Below are 21,361 nucleotides of genomic sequence, written 5' to 3' on the forward strand. Positions count from 1 at the left end.
AACAAACACATACACGCCAGCTCTCATGCTGTTTCTGAGATGAGTCTGACCCGCTTTGCAGATCCACTCCAAGTATCCTGTGAGCTCCCTCTCGATCTGCTGCTGCCTCCGAAGCTTCAGGAACTCCTGCCTCTTCTCCACACGCTCCCTCTCTTTGGCAAATTCTCTGTTAAAACGACAAAATGAAAAAAATATAACATCATGTTTGAAATGTCTTTTCTCTGCATCTGCTGTGAGCTAACCTCCACACAAAGCAAATTCAAGTGTTCACCCGAAGGAAGAATAACCAGTGGAGTTACGATGACAGTGGGCAGTTATTGCGGGCATGAGAAAGGGAATAGGCTGTTGGCAAAGCTGCAGCTGTGTGTGCAGATTCTTCAGAAATTAATGAAAATCGAAATGTGCTGATGCAGAACAAAAACTGTGACGTATGGGCATGACGGACCATAAAGCAGTTTCATGGCTCCCCATGAGATATATATCAGAGGTAGACAGAATGCATAAGAACAGGATATAAACCGAAAGGAGAAATTCTTCTAGTTTCTAAATACCCTACAGTTAATTACAGGAATTGTTCAACAAATCATAAATACACATATTCAACTTCTCTTCTACGTTAGATGAGTATAATTATATCACTCACATGTCATTATGCACAAAGCTCTGATAAGGAACTTTGAGTTTGTATCACTGTTGGCGCCCCCTCTGCATAAATCCTTTACATGTGTTAGTTGTTTTTGAAATGTAAAGAAACGGCTGTTCCTGTAGTCTACTTTAAATCACTTCATCTGACACCTATCCTATGGCAGTGGTTACAGGTTGAGATGCAGTGATTAACTATTCACTATTAACTTCATTATAAAATGTCACGCTTTTTGAATCATAAAGGTGCCGCCTCACTCAGTGTATCCATTGTCACCCTCAAAATGGGCCGGTATGTTCAGTGCAACCTGCATGTAACAAAAACAAGAGCTGCACCTCCTTAATATGCAATGCTTGTCAATAGACATGGAGGTTACCCTACATTAGCTTAACTGTGGTAGAAGGGCCAAGCAGAAAAGTTTTGAATCCAACCACTGACAATGAAGCACCTGTCTGCAAAACCTGCCACAAAAAGTTGCGACTTAAGTGTCAAACACATAAGGCTTGATGCAGCATCAGTTATGGCCAAATTACACCAGATCCGGGTCCGTCTCCGATCCGTCACGGCACCGGATCTGATAGGTTTCTGTTCTAGTCAAGAGACGCAGTCGGAACTTGCAGCTTTAATATGAAACTACAGCCAGCAGGTTAAGAGCCACACTGAACACAAGAGTAGGAACAGCAAGCCTGTCTTTATCCACGGGGTGAAAATAAACTAACAGCAACTTCAGCAATGACCTTATGAAACACCATAACTTGATTTTATGTTTGGACAAACATATGCATACAAATTTTAGTTCATTATTTTATGAGAGGACCACTTTTGGCTGGGAGCTGTAACCTTTCCTTTAATGACTTAACAGTAATGACCAAAAAAAGAAAAGGTGTGCACAAAGGATGATAACTCATGAGCATAAGTGTTCCTTGTTAGACTAACATTTACTCTTTAAAATAGCCAGGCCAGATGTTTCGACCAGCTTTCAGTCCTCAAGCTAAGTTAAGCTACACTCCTTATTTTATCTTCATATTTAATACACAGAGATAAGAGAAGTGTTGGTCCTCTCTTCTATCTCATCTCTGAAACCTCTTCGGCCTGTTTGGTTTTGCAGCATTTTTAAATCCTCAGATGTTTGGAGTTTCTATTAATACTGCAGTCTACCAAAAAACAGGCATTCATCACACCGTCTGACATGCTTCATAACTGTGGCGCATTGCAACACAGATTTTCTATCTCACACATTGTAACATGCACTGAACCTGCGAGACAGCTGTTATCGCACGGGGTGTAATTAAACCACAGTCCAAGTAGATCTTTTTAAAGGGGAAGACACTGTGCATGTGCTGTTCCTATAATCTATCACTCTGTCACACTGAATGTTATATTCACTTTCTCTCAGAACTACTTATAAAAAGTGACAAAGCTAATGCAGGTATTAATTATTTAACTGATCAGACAACTTCAGATTATCCATTTTTCAAGAGTCAAAGAGGATTCTGATGTTGACAGCATCTCCTTGTAAACATCTCCTCATTAGCCGCGCCTCAGGCTAACTTTACAGTCGAAACACGACTGCAGGGAAAGATAAGAGATAAGAAAAATGAAACTCCTTATCATGGGTTACAGTTTAAACATGGAGCATAACAAGAGAGACAGAGTGATGCCCCTCCAACAGAGGGGTTCCCGTATGATCTCCAGACTAATGATCGCACAAGTCTTTGCTTTCATCCAGATTTCACTGAGACAATGAGCGGCGGCGAGTCTCGACAGGTGAGAGGAGACTCTTTGAGACCACGGCCACAATGAAGAGCCGTGATGATTAAAGCTAAAGCGAGAGGCCTTAACATGACACAGGAGGATAACAGGGACACAAGATCAGAGACAAGAGAGAAGCACGGGAAGCTGAATAATCAGTTTGATTTTACTCATTTTGTCTCAGCGTTTTATAACCTCAGAATTCTTTACAGGTAACACAGAGGTAAGAGACTGACTGAGAGACCTGATCACACTGCATCCTACATTTACAGTTCATATGCTGACAGGATCTCAAATCACAAAACAAAGAAACACATATGTCCTATTGTCTGATTCTTTCATTGTTGCTTTTCATTTCTACAATCTCCAAAGAAGAAAAACAACATTTTGAAAAGAAGTTGTTCAATAAACCCGTTAACCAAAAACCTGTTGTGTTTACTGAGTGTTTCACAGTGAGAGGTTGACTCGAAACAAACAGAAAATGTTTCCTGGAAATAAAAAGCAAAGAAAACTGGGAGTGCAATGAAGAAAAAACAACAACACAGCAGTCTTTGAACCGTCTGAGGGTTCACACAGCGTTCACAAATGTTCACCTTGATTTTGTCAGTCAACTCTCAACACTTTGCGGGTGTAAAAAATGATTTTCAAGGTTGTCTTTTAAAACTGAAGCAACAAAATATAACAACCACAGCATCAAGCTAATCTGGAATACTGTGCTTGGACGTGATGACTCACCCTGAGAGGACACCGAGCACCAGGTTGAGCATGAAGAAGGAGCCGATGATGATGAGGGGGATGAAGTAGAGCCAGTTCCAGGCGTTTCCTGCCACATCATTGGTCTGGAGAAAAAAAACAACAACAGAAAAGGAAGTCAGAGGACGGTTTCTAAATATCACCAACAGGCTGGTGTGAAAACATGTTTGGATTGTTTTATTTTTGGACAGTTTTCAGCTGCTTCTGTGTGGTGGAAAATAGAAACAGGTTAAAGATCCTGAGAGGAACTTCTGGTTGTGTTGATATTGGGGCACTATGTGGACAAAGCAACATCTCATCACTTTGCTGGTTTTGTGCTGAACAGGAGTAATTTGTGTTTAAACAAAAAGTTCTCATTTGTTTTCATTTAAGCATTTAACTTCTCTCATCATATCACTCATCAATAATCTATGTAAACAAAAAATAAGTTTGTCTCACACAGACCCTCAAGTATAGTTTAAGGCTTCAAAAAGTCGCTGATAGTCTTGTTTACCTATGCAGCTCATTTAAGATAATCAGTATACATTTCAATATTTTCCATAACCAGCTAAAAACTCCTCACAGGAGCTTTAAGTTTGTAATCATATAAGGGCCAACTAAAAAAGTCAGCAGAAAAAACTAATTCCTTAACTTTCTGATGGTTTTATCTTACTACATAATTATACTTTATATTAATTGGACATTTGGGTAAACACTCAAAAGTTAAGAAAGCATTCAAAATAAAAAGTAAATAAGATTTTTGAGGGGATTTTGAAAGAATCAGCAAACTGTGTTCCAGATTTCACAGTTCCAACCACAACTGTGAAAAACACTTTTTATAAACTTCTTCAACTACAACAAAACTTTTGCCAACTTGAATCAAAATATAACTTCTCTATACCACACAACCCCACAAATGACCATGGACACAAATAGTTTGGACAACTACTTTTACAGTAAACAATGCAGCCTGTTCACACACACACACACACACAGAGAGAGAGAGAGAGAAACACACACACACACACACACACACACACACACACACACACACACACACACACACACACACACACACACACACACACACATAGAGAGAGAGAGAGAGAGAGAGAAACCCAAACACACAAGCTTTCCTTCCTCCCTACTACCATCACTCTACTCACCAAACGATCAGCACTAACATAATGCCATTTTTACTGCCACATTGGTATTTTATTGGTATTTTATTGTATTAACGGTATTTTGTTGTGTCATTGTATGCCACAGTGACATGGTTTTTTCATCTTTGACAGTGGGCATGTTATTGTAATATTGGTATGATGAATGACTATGAGCAGCACTGCACTTACGTCCATGACAAATTTCCCCCCGGGGACAATAAAGTTAATCTTATCTTATCTTATCGTATCTTGCCTGTAAGTTTTAAGTGTTGGAGCTATTTGTTGATTTTATTTTTTGTATTGAGTTGTTTTAAAGTTTGGAAATAACAAGTAGTATTAGTTGATAGATTTAGCTAAAGTTTTTTATTTATTTTTTTAGTTAATTTAAGTTAGAGTTTGGGGATATATTTTTTCTAGTCATTTGTTTAATTTATTTAGATTTTTGTATATTTAGTATTTCTTTTCTTTGTTTGTTTGTTTTGTGATTAGGTAGTACTGTGGGCACCTGAGTTTATTTAGGTAGGTAGGTAGCAGAAGACCAGCATGCACCTGGGTGGGCCTATGGTGTTTTTACCAGCGCAAGAGAGGCAGCAGGAGATCTGGTTTTCTTTGGTCTTTTTGTTTGCTTTCCCGCCCTCAAATAAATCACTGGAAACCGCTGAACTTTTGCATGGACATTGGACTTCTTTTGCCTGTGTACATCACATCCCCACGGTGCATCAGTGACCCTTTGATTATGTTTAGTTAAAGTTTGAGTTGATATTTTGATTATGCTTTTGAGTTAAGCTTTTATGAAAATTGGCCACTATAGTAAGTAAATCATAAGAAAATAGATGTCTTATAAGGTTCATACCCCTGAAGATAGTCAGATTGAAGCACCTGTGTGTCTACTGTTGAACTAAGACCTACCAGTATTTGAAACGGATGAAGGGACACTCTCCCTGAGGCTGTAATGGACCAAGAAATTACAGTTTAAGCCCCACAGAAAATGAAGTCTTGGCTTGAAGTCGTTTTGTAACTGCTGGCTGAACCAGGATTACTGACAGACTATCTGTACCTGGAGGCATATATCATCTCTTGACGTCAGACGATGATTGCTGATGTAAAACCTGACCAGCAAGAAATGGCAGACAAAGCGATCAAACAAAATGAAAACTTCTCATTTGATTCAAAGGAAACTGGATTGGCTCGACACTTTCTGATATCTATGTCTCCCAACTGACGGTTTAATTCAGACTGAGCTGCAACGGGACTAATACTCCTGCTGAGTTCCCGCCGGGAGGTTCAGGGAGTCAGCATCCGCCATGTCTGCGAGCGCTCCCACTCAGGGGCCTGTTAGCGGGGGACAGACCTGCCGACTGATGGGGTGTGTGAAGTACAGTGACATTTTGCCGACGCCAGTGTCGGGGCCCTGCCACATGCTGGCTGTAATTGTGATAGGAGGTTTCAGGGCGGCTGATTCAGCAGGCTGGAAATCTGTATTATGCATCCAAGAATGTGAGATGAACACACACACATACAGAAGCACATCCTCTGTCTCAGCTGTCAGGGAAACGGCGGCCCACACACACCGGGATAAATGGCAGGCAGAAGCTTCACTGTGCTGCTCTGCGTCATGTCTTTTTTTAACGTGTCCAAATCTCATCACTGTTTCATCATCTCATCACTCAACCTTCAAGTCGGTCTCGCCCTTTCCCTCTCATATTTAGTTTGTATCTCTTCCTATGAATATTACATACAATCCTTTCATATTTTCAATTCCTCAGTTAAGCTCCCTTCAATAAATTATGATGGCAAGGTTAAACGTTTTTGAAATATGCATTCTTTTTCTTAAAGGTGACGAGAAACTATTACATCCTGACGTCTGTGCATTTAAACTGGAGCCAGATGTTAGTCTCACTGAGCAGGAGGAAACAGCTAGCTTAGCATATTTTCTAAGATTCAAAAATATGTTTGCCATATACAACACTTACTACTACACCTATTTTATTTTTTCAGTTCTTAGATTAACCATTTATACATATTTTAATGTGTGGTACCTGTATGTAGTTTCAATCTAAAGTTGGCCTGGCTCACAGCGTGCAACTTCACTTTTTAGTTCAGTCGTATTCTTTAATCAGAATCACAGCAGCTCACTGTACGATTCCTGTCCAGCGGGTGAAAGTAAAACTTATGAAATAATTAGCTAGCTATTTAGCTACACTGTCAAACAGGAGTACATTCAGTGCTAGTCTCATTCCCCCTAAATGCGCCACAGAACGCCACAGGAAGTCAATCCTGCCTGTGGCCATCAGACAACTCCTCCCTATGATCACTGAACAATAACCTGTACTCTGTGCAATAACTGAACAATAACCATGCAATATACTGTGCAATGTGCAATATCCCTGCCACTTTAACATCCTTGTTTATATCACCTTCATTCCCAGTGCTTTTGTACATAGCTAACTCTAACTATTCTGCGCTCTGCATATACTTTATTATTCTATTCATATCTTATTTTATTCCTTCTTTCTATTCATATTTTGACTTTTTCATACTATGTATAAGAGCATTCTGTAATAGCTGAATTTCCTCCGGGATAAATAAAGCATTTCTGATTCTGATTCTGATTTGAGAGGGTCAGATATTATTTATCACAGAGCCAACTATTGGGATAGGGACTGGAAAATACAGGAAAAACTTTTATCGTCCCTATCTGGAAATGTTTTCTGCAGTTGAAAAATCCAATCTACATGAGTATGCACACACACAAGTGATGAATGTACAGAGCATGCTGTACTCTCCTTGTGAAAGGACGATATGATACGACACGATCCGATGCGATCCGATGTGATGCAATAGGATGCGATGTAATGCGATGCAATCAAAGACTGTATAAAATATGGACGTAGTATCCGTGACGTCACCCATCTTTTTCTGAAGAGCTGCTTTGAGGCCAATCGTCGGCGGCAGCCATATTGCTTCTGTCGAGCCAGTGTGATGTAAAGAGGCGGGCTTTGAGCCTCCGAGCCAACAGCTGCAGTGTTCCTGAAGGCAGATGTGCCTCTCATTGGAAGACTTGTAATCTCAATATCTTCAAAATTGCAGTGTTAGAAAAAAAATTCAACCCCCTCACAGTGAGAGCACATCGAGAAATGAGCTATCCAGACTACACTTGTCTTTTGTACCAGACTGTAAACATGTTTATTTCTGCTGTAAAGATCGTCTTTTTCCCATTCATGTGTATGTGACTTCCGGTACTTCCGGAGCCAGCCTCAAGCGGATCCTCGATGAACTGCAGCTTTTAGCACTTCCGCATTGGACTCAATGCGATGTGATCCAATCAATACGATGCGATCTGATGCAATAGGATGCAATGCGATACGTTACGATATGATGTGGTGATACGATACAATATGAAGATGTGATGCGACACATTACAGTATGATGGTATATGCTACTGTACTTTATAATACAGTAAGCAAGCATCACATGAAAATCATTACTAAGAAACTCAGAATACATTTTACACATACTGCACATGCTACAAATCTTTCACAAATTACACAATAATGATGAGCAAAAAGAATACTATTAATGCACTGCACAACCCTGAATCCTCAAGCAACATTATTTTGTTAGACAGCAATTCTATAGGTTAATGTTCAGTTCACAGCTTATTTAGCGTGTTTCGAGAGGTCAAGATCTGCAGGTTTAAATATTGATGCTGTGTCTAGTCATCTGTGTAAATAAGGTTTTCCCGTAGTTGTATCTTTGCTTAGAATTAGGTAACACTCGGTTCTGTTTTGTCTTTGAATAACAAAAGACATCCCACTCCTCTCTCTGGGGATCCCTGGATGTCTGTTATGGAGGGGGAGATGAAGTGGAAATGCACTCTGTCTCACCAGCTTTCAGTATCACAGTCAGCTGGTGAGCAGGGAAGACTTTTCTCTCCTGCTGACACGGCCTTAACTCTTCAGCTGACTGCTCAGGCAGACGAGCCGAGTTAAGTTAAGCTTATGCAAATCTTTTTCAGATTCGGTAACACCGAAAGGTCTTTATGGTGGAAGCTGCTGCTAGGGACGCTGTTTTTTACTATAGTTTAAGAGGCTGTACAAGCTTGGCACAACCAAGCACAAACCAATATGCTTTTACACTACTTGTTAGAAAAGTTATGTCTTTGTTTTGAGGTTTCCCATGATAATTAATGGCTGAAATCAGATTTTAGGCATGATTATTTCAGCCTAGAAGGCTCTTTGAAAGACCAACACGTACTGTACCTTAAAATTTGAACGAGGACACCACAGAGATTGGTTTTAAAATACCTGATTCTGAACATCTCCGACTGACCGATCGATAACAATCACCTTCAGACATTACACAGACTAAGAAAGCTTTCACAATAAACATATTGTGGTGTAGTCTAATCAAGGAATTGGAAAGAAGATAAGACAAGACAAAGGAGGAGAAGCATGGACCTGTATTCTGGCCTCCGGGCTGAATGGAAGGACATCCATCAGTTCGATTTATCATATGTCACTTCAGGATGGAGGGTGTGATTCAAGTATCCATTTTATAAACAGCCTCAGGTATCATCAGACAAGCACATCTGTGTTTCCATCTATATTTTATTTATGTTACAATCAATTAATATATTAATTTATTTCCTGCTAACCCATGGATTTTAATCAAAGTATGCAGTTCCTCATTTTTAAACTGTACCCATTTCTCAATATAAGAACATATGTTAACAGTATATATGTGTAATTTAAATGCATTGGCTGAGTGTGCTACATATGGAGCTACGCAATGACATTAAATTGTGCTGCATGCTCGGTATGGGAGCGAATACAGAGCATATGGCAATCAATGCCACTGGCTATATCAAGTTAGTTCATTACAAAACTGCTGATGCTTTTTGCTGCCGTTAGCAAGGTCCTCCTAATGACCCCATATGTTTGAGAAGTATAATGTGATAACAGAGGAAAACAAAGACCAGATTAAAATGTGGTTATGAGTATATGGGCCAAAGGTCCATTTATTCAGAGACACTGAAGTGGTTCACCAACAATGAATTAAATCTTTGTCAGTCCTTACGCCAAAACAACAGAAGATTCTCAATGACTCGCACCAAACACATCTGACTCTTCAACATGGCGATTCTCAAACACTTTGAACTTCGAACAAAACCAGTAAAAGGAGTAGAGGAAGTGGATAAACATATTAAATTGGTGGTTGACGTTGTGGAGGTGACACAGTTGGTTTTGATTAGAATATGAAATCAGTGGTTTAGGTAAAAGATTAGCTTTGCATTAAAATGATTTTGGTCACTTCAAATGAGAATGTATAGAGGTAAATAAATTGCTACGTAATATTATTAAATACCATATACTAAGACTAGTTAAATGTGGAAGTAAGTCAGTGAAGTGTGTGTGTGCGTGTGTGTTATTTTACGTGTTTAATATATGCATTTTTACTTGTGTGATACTCTGATATGTTGGTCCATGTTTATTTGGTCCAAATCTGGACATATCCCTCGATTATGCTAAACGACACTTTAATGCACTTTTGTGTAATTTATATTTGCTCCTGTGATGTATTGTTGTTTTCATTGTCATGCTATCATGATGTGCTGTTTCTACATGTTATCTATCTTGAGAGTTTGTTGTGAACTCTGTTTTGACCTGCCGGGGACTACGGATGAAAATTAGCCTTATGGCTAACTCTGGCATTTTTACATGGATGCGATGCTGAAAAGTTCATTAACTGTCCTTTAAATAAATAAAATAAGTTTCAATTTTTCATTATTTTTTTAAGTTATTTTTGGGAGCATCTTAATGGATAGGACCACTGAAGGGAGACAGGAAATGTGGGGAGTAGAGAGAAGGAAGACATGCAACAAATGGCTGTGGCAGGGAGGTGAGCCAGCGACCACTATGACAACGATATGGGGCTGCCCTTAAACCGCTAGGCATAAACGCGCTCCAGAAGATGACATTTTGTAAACATGACACACATGAACATTAGTCTCCTTACCGAAAGCCATCTAACGACTATCTTCTCACTATGTAGACATTCTCTCTTTTCATCGGATTTTCCCCTAGCTGTGAAAGTCACCACAGACACAGGGAGAGGACGTCAAACAACAAATGTCAGCATTATGTTGTTTATTATAAGGGGCTTGCTGAGACAATCAATTGGGCCATATTTCTGCAAAGATGTTCTGGAAATGTGTATATTTTTTACGATTATTCAGAGATTTTTTCCCTGTATTTCATAGAATAGCTCTAAAGAAATAGAAAGAGAGGGGAGGAAGACGTGGTGATGACATGCAGCAAACAGTAACAGGAGCAGGAGTTGAACCTGTGACCAGTGGGATGAAGGCCATGGCCTCTGTACACAGGTGACAGTTTTCCAAGCTGAGCCAATCACAGTGCTTGGGTAATCTTTTAATTCTGTTAAACACAAAGTGCATATTCATTTTGACTTGGTCCACAGAGCCGTCTGGGAGGTTTTTTTTAAGTGTAACGTGCTGTTAAAGACTGCTGTTTTGACATAATTTAACATCGAGGAAGAATAAAGCAGGTACACTTTATTAATAATAACGTTCAGGGGGAAAAAAGTTTAAAAATGCGAATTAGACGCTGCCACAACTTAACCACGGTGTGCAGAAAGGAACAAAAATAAGTGAACTACTGACCCTAATCAGATCGCAAATATGCTTTAACACTGACAGCCCTACTATGAACACATATCTGCATGTTCAAACAGATAAATCTGCAGTTTGATCTATTTAACAGTAATACTTTGAAATAGTCTATTTTCCCCTGATACTGCAGCGACAGACATCAGCTGATGATCACAGAGATTGCTCGTCTCTTCCTACCTCCTTCGCTACAGGTGCTCGTATTGATAATAAGTCACATGGCCCCGTGTAAAAAAAGAAAGGTATAAGAGTCCACGTGCTTTAGGTAAAAGTATGATGCACCAAAAGTCTCTTCCCACATTTTGTTGATATTTGAAAACAAACTTTAGGTAATGACTTATATCCTCTGAGTCTGATGTTTTCATATGAGTTCACTTGATACTGTTATTCCACCTCTGTTGTTTCCGTGACTCATCGCTGGCTGACTGCTCTGAATGATCAGTGAGGAAAAAGCGAAAAGCAAGAGCTTCCACATCATTTGTGCATCATACAGTTGCGATATGACAGTGTGTTCCCACTCTAAGATTACTGTACTGTCACACACGCACGCACACACACGCACACAACCACACACACACACGCGTGCAAACATGCACACTTTCCCCTGATGAGAAGGAAGCCTGCTGAGATGAAGACAGCCACTCTGAATCTGCAGCTCCTCACAGTCCTGAAACCTTCACAACAAGCAGCAGTGACTGTGCTCAACAGCTCTGATGGCACTGAGAGCAAAAGGTCTTCAGAGAGCTGCTCCGAGAGGAAGAAGAATACATCATTACAATTTTCTAGTTGAACTGAATTGAAGACCCTCATCCTCCTCTCAGAGTCTGTGCTCTTTTCCCTCTTTTTTGACTGTGAAATCATTTGCTACAGGCTAATTTTAGAGATATTCAATCAGGCAGTTTGACTTCAGAAGTCAGAGCACTTAATGAGAAGACAACGTTCCTATCACATTAAGTACCCAATGTGTCTCACAGCCTGAAGTCTGGTACCCATATTACTGCATCTTAAGGTCTTCTACCTCATTAGGAACAGCTCCGATTCCTAAGCAGCACCATCACATTTAGAAAAAGGTCTTATTCCAGGAGACACTGAAAACCACAGCTTTAGAAGGTTTATTGTTCATTATAAGCTTGACTGGTGTGTTCCTTTTCATGCCTTTAAAAAAAATGTACACCATTATAATACCTTATATCAAACAATTAGCTGCTTAATCAAATGCTGCTGTGTTCAAATACATATCACCCAAAGGATAATCAATGCACAGAAAATAATCACCTTTTTTCTCGTCTTCCTGCTGAGTGCCATGATGTTATTGTTCTGAATGGAGATGACGTGAACTCTCTCTATACTTTATCTCCATGCTTAAACTCATCTAGTTCACACAAACATTAGTGTGGGGTTGTCAGACACTTCGAAAATGGCTGTCTGAGTTGGAAATTGTACATCAAGTCTTGCTCAATTTGAAATAACAGGGGCGCTGGTGGCCTAGTGGTCTAAGTGCCCCACATACAGAGGCTGTAGTCCTCATCGCAGAGGTCCCCGGTTCGACACCCAGCCGTGACCATTTGCTGCAAGTCTTCCCCCGCTCACTTCTCCCCACGTTTCCTGTCTCTCTTCAGCTGTCCTATCAATAAAGGCAAAAAGTACTTGCAGTCTTTGGCTGTTCACAGTCCACGAAGGATCTCTCCTCCTCTGTGCGACGATCACTAACACTGGGGATGATAGTTGCCAAGAGACTTATTTTGAAGCAATGGAAGTCCCCATCCCCTCCTTCTTTTCAGGAATGGATTTTTAACATGATGTCAGTCATACAAATGGAGAGACTAAGGTTCCTGCAATCTAGCTCTGTGAAGACATTCTCAGCTATCTGGAGCCCGTTCCTTGCCTTTTTGGATGAGACTGACGTGTGATGGAAGTGGAGTATGTCTTTATACATATGCAGACTTGACACATAGCACTCCAGAGTACGCATTTTAATTGGCAGCTTTGTATGGTCTTTCTATGGTTTGTTTGTTTTTTCTCTCTGCTTTCTCTCTACATTATTTATGTGTGTATGTATGTGTATGCATACATATGCATGTGTGTGCATATGTGTTTTTATGTGTATACATGTATTTCTATTTATTTTATTACTTATCTTCGTTTATTTTGTTATTTAAAATCATTTCTTAACTAACATTTTCTTGACGTGTTTTCTATTAATTTATTTGTCTGTTTTTTATTTTTCATATTACCAATTTTATTTTATTTCATTTCACATGTCTGAGCCCCTGTTTGATTGTATTTGTTTTGTCTTGTTATATTACAAAAGTTACAAATAAAATATTAAAAAAAAAAAAATGAATAAAGGCAAAAAGTCCCAAAAAACATAACTTTAAATCTGAAATCACAACTTGGAAGCTTTGACAAGAATTTGGTGCCTGACTTGCTGACTTTGGATCACATTCATTGTCAAAATGGCAGGAAAACAATGTTTTGCTAATGTTAAGAAACTTTTGGTTAATTCACCTTTTGCACATCAACCTTTTGGTAAAATAAAACATGTAATATGTTCTCACCACTAATTATTGTCCACCTAAAGTGACCTAGACTCTGGGAAAGTTATTTATCAACATTAGTTTGGTATTTATCCGGTAATAACAAGTATGGGATGCAAGCTAAATAAATATTTCAGCATTTATTAGCATTAGTTATTGATTAAACAGTCAGGTAAAGTTAAATCTGGCTTTCCAACTTTATTGAAAGCACGTGAACACATCAAAGTTGGTCCAATTCCAAAACTGTGACCATCTGAGGAGCACATGAATGCAGCATGAGCCACAGCTACAATATAAGAGTCTGTTAGGAAGTTTAGGGCTTCCTCTTCTTCCAATAGCCTGTAAGGATTTGATGTAGAAGTTCATGAAAAGAGGCAGACACACATGGATACTCACACTGACAGACTTGACATCAACCATGTTCTGTCAGTGATATCAAATATCCAGTTAGCCACATCTGCTGTCACCGAAGGACTCAAACACAGCCATGACTTTATGTCCCCACAGTCTCTGACTGACTGTCTGTGCTGCTTTACTTTGACAAGGATTTGACAAGCAGCATGACAGCCCGGACGGCACAGGACGTCAAACTGAGGAGGTCAAGGTGCACCTTGTGCACCTCTCTGTGGCTCAGGCTGCTTTAATGAAGAGAGAGGAAAAGGTGCCTGTAATCCCAATCATCTCAAACACAGAACCATCACAAGATCACCTACAGACCAAAATAAATGCCATAGTGATGGATTTAACACCTCTCATATTCTGCACATAACATAAAAAGTCTTATACATCTAAAATGCATTCATCAATAATGTTTCAACAAATAAAAACCTGAGACACCTTCTTATTTGAAACAACAGAAGATTTTGGTAAATATCTGCCACTAACAATGGCCAATTTAAGAGAGAGAAGTGCCTATAGCACCATGAAATATTTTTTGGGATCTTGTGACTTAAAAGAAAGTACACATGTGCAATGATAAGAATGCATTCAAGATGATAGGTGTTGTAAGCATGTAGATGTTTTGAAAAAATGGGACTCAAATATTAGTGGTGGAACTTGGGATATTAAAAATCCATCAGGCGCTGTTGGCCTAGCGATCTAAGCTCCCAACATACAGAGGCTACAGTCCTCGTTGTGGGTTCGCCGGTTCGATTCACGGCCGGTTGACCATTTCCTGCATGTCTTTCCCCGCTCTCTACTCCCCACATTTCCCGTCTATCTTCAGCTGTCCTATCCAATAAAAGGCAAAAATGCCAAAAATCTAACTTAAAAAATAAAAATCCATGATATTTTCTTCCACTGTGCTTTTCAACTATTAAAATATAGTCAAAATACAAGCAATTCCCATAACAGGCTGAGTTAGTTTAGGGTCTCAATGTTAGCTTTGTCTCTAACTTGTAACAAGTGTGACGTGGGAGCAACTTCTCATTGCCTCCTTGCATCTTTCTCATTTCCTTAAGGGTTTTTTCCCGGTGCATGTCAGTGACAAAGACACAGCCAGCAACTGAGGTGACATCAGTTTGATATTTAAAGTTTGCTATTTGTTTTGCATCTGTTTACTTCAGTAGCATCGTGGCAAAGTCTCTTTTTATCCTAGTTTGGCAGCATGAGAGAGTGAGAGCATGTTTAGTAAGATAATTCACAGTGACGATCAAGGGTTGTGAACCATTATTAGCTTGCAGCCATGCATTGAGGACACCCATTATTTTCTTTCCACCAAACATCACCAGAGGGTTTCCAAACGAGATATAATATGATACAGTAGTGTACCTTGAAATATGACTCAAATGGACATATAATATTGTTATGATGTGAAGTGGCATAATGAACTGCACAAACACCAAGAACTTCTTCCAAGTGGTTCATCTGAAAATGCAGCAGCAGTGAGATCTAACAGACTCTGATGGTGAGTCAGCAGCTATTAGCAGGTAATTCATAATCCTCGCCAAGACTGTCTCTGTATTGCATTGTGCCATGAAGCAGCAATCTTTATATAAGCTGCTGTTGCACACACTGAGATGAAGCTGCACTGGAAAAAGTATATTCAAGATTTAAGATGGATTGGAAACAATATTTTCCCTCCTGGGTTAGTTCTAGGACTGGATTAATAACAGAGAGGAGGGAGACACGAGCTAATCGCAGGAGTTGGCACTGGGTCAATGAGGCAGTCTGTAGTTCTGACTGAAAACAGCTCAGAGGGAAAGGAGGGGGTGTTGGTGATAACATTAAGTGGAGTGGACACATGATGTAGCTGCTGATGAAAATTATCTGTAAAAAAAAATAACTACATAAATAAAAAGTCACATCACAGCTTGGTGGAGTTAGCCCGAGGAAAATGTTTATCTGGCTAAAGAAGTTTGTTGACTTTCAGAAAAAGGCCCTAAGGCTAGCTTTCCCACGAGAATCATGGTATTAAGTCTGCTCTATGCTGTGTTAATTGTTTCTCTGAAGGTTCTGACACAGACTCTGTCTGAAACTGAAGCCAGTCTCCCTGATGAGATGAATCAGATAGACGTACATTATTCAGCAAAACAGAGACACAATCATCAGTAAATGAATGATCACAAATGAGCTCTGTCTCCAACATGTTCACTGGAAGAGGTATAATAATACTCCTCAGGCAGAGTGACATGATTACAGTTGATGTAAGAGGAGGATTCTTACATATAGAAGGACAGCCTTGAGATCTTTTCAAATTCAAACCATGTAGGTTTGAAAGAGAAATACCTGAGGAGCACACAGAGTCCATTATGTGACCTTTAGCTTCAGCTTGTATGCGGAAAGTTAATGTACTGAGAGAATTGACCTAGTTTTTGAACTGGGCAGGGAAATGACTATTGCTCAGAGACGAGTGTGATTACCTGAGACTATTTACTTATGATAAAGGACTTGCTAAGAGGAACATTACTGTAGCCACTGCCAGCGTTTTGCCATTCGGTTTTGAAGACTTCAATTTTGAAGTGACTGTACTTGAGCAACAAAATGGAGTACAGGAGGGGTTTAGATTAGCAAACACCAAATTATCAGCTAACAGTAAGTGCTGGCATGGATTAGCAAAGTGCACTCATAATTCAATGTACCTGTGACATCAATTGGGATGCTATATCTGGCTTTAGATATTATATACTCATAATATATACTTTTATTTTATGTACAACAAAACACAGAACAGGACAAATTCCGGGTCATCTTGTGATGTTTCTTGCTATATTTACAGATCTAAAATACTAACAGAAGCTATCGTTTTTACCACAGTGTGCCAAACTCATTTTAATGATTTGATACGAAGTGTGTCATCATTCTGTCCCAAGTGTTGCTTTTGCTTTTAAGATTAACTCTCATTGTTGAAGGCCTTCAACAAGAGTGAAGAGTTTTACACATCCGGGTAACAAGCAAAATCAACGGAAGCTTGTCGTAGGTTACTTCCTAGCAAGCTATATACTATTTTAACATGTTGCATAAGCACTGTCATGACCTATAGTGTACACTGAGCATGAAGCACTGCCAGACAAACACTCCACCAAGATCTAGGAAACAAATGTTATGAGTTATGCTCCTTTAAGTTGTCTGAAGAAACTGCCTGAGAGAAAATTTCCCAGGCTTTAAAAATTCGGCCTTGAGTAGAAGACACAAATAAGAGCATTTACAGTACGTCTTGCATTTGTTCAGCCTGAACATGACACAGCAGGGGTAATTAGGGCTGCCTCTAATTTGATGGCAGCCTTTGGGTTGCTGGGAGAGACAGAGGAAATGTAATAAAATCATGGGGCATAAAACGAAGATTGCCACATTATCAACGCTGAGAAACCACCCACACATCCTGCTGCTACAACAGTATCACTTCCCCGCTGACGGGCTTGGAGCAAAAGCAGCATTTACAGTGTGAATCAATGCAAGCCTGTGCTGTCTTTTGAAGATCAGTGTCATCGTTTATCTTCTTGAAAAGAGAGTCTAGTGGAGCGGGAGGTGCACCACAGGATCGTGTCATAACGGTGCCTCATATTGGTCGATTCTTCTAATTTGTCTTTTATTTAAGTTTTTATTTGGAGTATTTTTGTCTTTATTAGAGAGGCCAGCTGAAGAGAGACGAGCAATGTGGGGAGCAGAGAGTGGGTGGATGATATTCAGGAAATGTTTTGATACTGGGAGTGTAACTAGCAACTTCTGCAACAAGGGCTTTAACACGGGACTAACACCAGATCCGTGTCCGGTCCGTCTCCGATCGGCTGCGGTCCAGCTCTGTGCTCTCTTGTCCGTCAACACCCACCAGTTGTGTTTTCGGAACGCAGCACGGACCGCCGGACAGCTGGAGTCATGTGACCAAGGCTTGCACACGGTAATTACTGCATTAATTAATATCCTCCTCCTTTCCTCATCCATGTTGTCTCTATCTGCCGCTGAAAACATCTGATCTGATGACTCAAAGCCTGGCTCTGACAGTTTGTTGTTGTAGTTAAATGAAATACGATCTGGTTTTAACACAGAGTGTTTTATTCTGAAAATTAACTGGATGTTTTCATTTTGTTTTGGTGCCTGACTTCCTGTCCCGCTCCATCTGCTCTGTGCTAATAAATGCGTCGTGCTCCGGCATCTGGCAAAAATAGAATTCTTGCTTATCTGATCCAGAGGGCTCCGACCTGCCGGATCAGAGACGGGGCGGATCCAGTGGGAGTTAACACATTGACTAGAATAGAAACCTATCAGATCCGGTGCCGTGACGGATCGGAGACGGACCTGACATGGATCTGGTGGAATTTGGCCGTAAGTGCTAAGCCAAACAGTTATTAGTGTTGGGTGCACATTTATATTTTCTCTTCAAACAGTGAATAGTTTCTGAGTTTGTCAAAGTTCCTTGTTCAAAGTAAAGGGCAGATAATATTCTAAAAATAAAAACAGCAGTAGTGCAATCTCTCCTGGTTCCTACCCTCATGATCTTGTCCTGACTTTGCAGCAGTAGTTTTTTTTAATAAACATCTAAATTTCCCAAAATATTGATCTGAGAAGGCGTCGAAAGACTCCAAAGAGAAAAGGATTTCCAAATTAAAAAGTTAGATCTGATCTACTTACTGCTGGACGGTGATAAAGCAACAACATCTGAAATTGGATCTGAAGGTGAGAATGAAGGTGAACAAAGTCTTGTGCTTCAGAAAGATGATTTATAAGATGATTCTGTTTTTGCCCACAAGCAATTTAGATCCTTCTCAAGAAGAAATCAAAGAGTGGAGGAAGACAATGACAAAATGGTGAATATTTATGGATGTATAGACTCAACCATAATCCAGCCATCCACTTTCTGGCTTAGCTGATGAAGATGACATTGATGGGAAGATGCTCTGCTCGAGTCATATGCACAGCTCTGCGGCAGCTGGCAACATTAGGATCATTAGCATAAGCTGAAATCTCTTTTCATTGCACTGCCTTCCTTCTTCCTGTGCTCTGTTCATGATTAAAACATCAAGAAGCAGCGTCAGCTCAGTTTGGTGACATCCTCTCCTTCCCTGGCGTTCTTGGTGTGTTTAGAGACGTGGATTTCATCATGTGGGAGGACTTGGATTGGCATTTTGTTCAAATTAAGTATCAGCTGTATTGATTTACATAATATTATGGTGTTGATGTATGTTTGAAGTATATGTTCAGTGTATGATGGTATTTGCATTTCCAAACCTCTTTTTCAATGTCAGTTTTGCAGCTTAATTACCTGGCGGTGAAGAAAATCTGGTTGTCAAATTGTTGTTCTTATATGTGGAGTTCACATTAACAAGCTGACATACTAAATCACCATAAAACACACCATCAGGTCCTCTAAAGGTGTTGCATCTGCTTTACTTAATTAATAACATGACCAAATGAAGGAAGGTAGTGTAAATAGATAAGATATGCTAACTGTTCACTGCTGTGAAAGACATTTAGGATCAGACCTAATAGCTTTGAGGAACAATCATAACCAGACAATACGAGACAGAAAGCTGCTCTGTCATGAGCATTGACTTGCACGTGCAGTGGTTGAAGCCCTAACATGAGTTGGACATCTTGACCAATAGGTCACTAGCAAGACATTTGACTTCTCTCTGCTACAAACTTTTCAGTAGTTCATTGAAGCAAATGCTGCACTTCCAAAACCTCTGTTGTGTGACTTAAAACTCCATTAACCGAGACAGGTGGCCAAAACGCCGAGAAAATACTATTCTCGAAATCATCCACATACATGATGGGCCTTAAAACTGACCTAGCTTCCACAAAGAACTGAGATGACTGAAGGAAAGTTATCAGCCACAGTAACCTTGCTCTCATCAGCACGCCACACAGCTCGTATGGCACCTTTAAGTCTTATAAAAGCTGTGCATGCCAAACGTACCACAACCAAGTGGCAACCTCCGGTCTCAAAATATGAAGCCCATGTGGAAATGTTATAAACTGCAATTCATTGAGAATCTGCTTGAGGCTGGCTGCAGAAACACCAGAAACCACATACACACCCATTCAAAGAAGACGATCTTTACAGCCGGAATAAACATATTTACAGCCTGGTTCAAAAAACGGCTTGTCTCTATGTCAGTAATTTCTCTATCGGCAAACACTGTACGCGGGTGAATTTGTTTCTAACGTGACATTTCAGAAGATATTAAGATTACCAGTTTTGCCCAAATAAGGACATGACTGACTTGATTGACAGGCGGGAACAAGTAGCTGTTGGCTCGGAGGCTCAAACCCCGCCTTCTTACCTCACACTAAGTTTGGTTGAGTTCAGCATTTCCAATATGACTGCCACCGCCGCCTGGCTTCAAAACAGCGCTCAGGAACAGATGGGTGACGTCACGGATACTACATCCATTATTTATACAGTCTATGACCACAACATAGTTTCAGTTATTTAGCTGTTGTGTTTGTGTGTGTGTGTGTGTGTGTGTGTGTGTGTGTGTGTGTGTGTGTGTGTGTGTGTGTGTGTGTGTGTGTGTGTGTGTGTGTGTGTGTGTGTGTGTGTGTGTGTGTGTGTGTGTGTGTGTGCCATTTTTGGTTGACATTAGAGAGAGATCAAGCACAAACAGCACTTTGATATGGACATTTGCACAGGTTCCAGATAGGAGTATGAAATAAATGTAATACTATGAGACAGGAGTGTGTAACTCTGAAGAAATGAACACTACTAATTCCTCTCACATTGACTCAATTTGCCAGAGCAGGGCATTGCTTAATGATATTGCAATGTATTGCAGCACTTTTTTTTTCCAGAGACCTTTTTTTGGAGCCCTCTGTGCCATTGAACCAATGCAAAAGTTTTACTGGAATGATGCTCTCAGTGTGAACACAGCCAACTCTTCTTATGCTTTACACTGAGTTTGCATCATGCACATAAAGTCGATTTTCAGGTCTTTAAAATATTAAAATTTTATTGATTAAGAATTGAGATGTCTTCCTGTCTAAAATGTTTTCAGACAGGTCTTCCTGCTTTATAATTCCTCTCCTCACTAGCACCTGTAACAACACACTCCATCTCAGCGCTACTATGCGTAGGCTCATTTTGTCACCGCTCCCTCCAGCTCAGGGATATAATGGCGGACTGAATTGCTTTATTCCACTGTATCAGCTGCAAGGAGATCCCAGGACATGGCCTCCCCTCGGGAGGTGAAGATATGAAGAAGAGGTCGGAAGGACGGCACAGGGATGAAGGAGAGGAAAAAAAAGAGGAGCAGGATGGTAATGACGGATGGGACAGGGTGAAGTACTCTGCATTTTCTTCTGCGCCATTAGAGAAGATGGTCAGAGTGATCTCCCCCGGGGCAGACGAGGCATAGTCATCAGTCTGTAGGGTTAATGCTGGGTTACAGGATCGTATATAATCCAGAGA

The 21,361-nt window shown here is 40.1% G+C and overlaps 1 protein-coding gene across 1 annotated transcript in view; it reads right to left on the minus strand.

The window, feature by feature from the left end:
- cacna1bb (calcium channel, voltage-dependent, N type, alpha 1B subunit, b) overlaps positions 1-21,361 on the minus strand; it is a 194,813-nt gene that overhangs the window by 84,329 nt on the left and 89,123 nt on the right. Inside the window, exons 9-10 of the mRNA XM_034709309.1 lie at positions 3,131-3,234; positions 51-166 (exon numbers count right to left, since the gene is read on the minus strand). Coding sequence (XP_034565200.1) covers positions 51-166; positions 3,131-3,234 — 220 coding nt within the window. The remainder of the gene's footprint in view (positions 1-50; positions 167-3,130; positions 3,235-21,361) is intronic.

The sequence above is a fragment of the Notolabrus celidotus genome, chromosome 19 (genome assembly GCF_009762535.1).
Source record: "Notolabrus celidotus isolate fNotCel1 chromosome 19, fNotCel1.pri, whole genome shotgun sequence".
Taxonomy (NCBI): domain Eukaryota; kingdom Metazoa; phylum Chordata; class Actinopteri; order Labriformes; family Labridae; genus Notolabrus; species Notolabrus celidotus.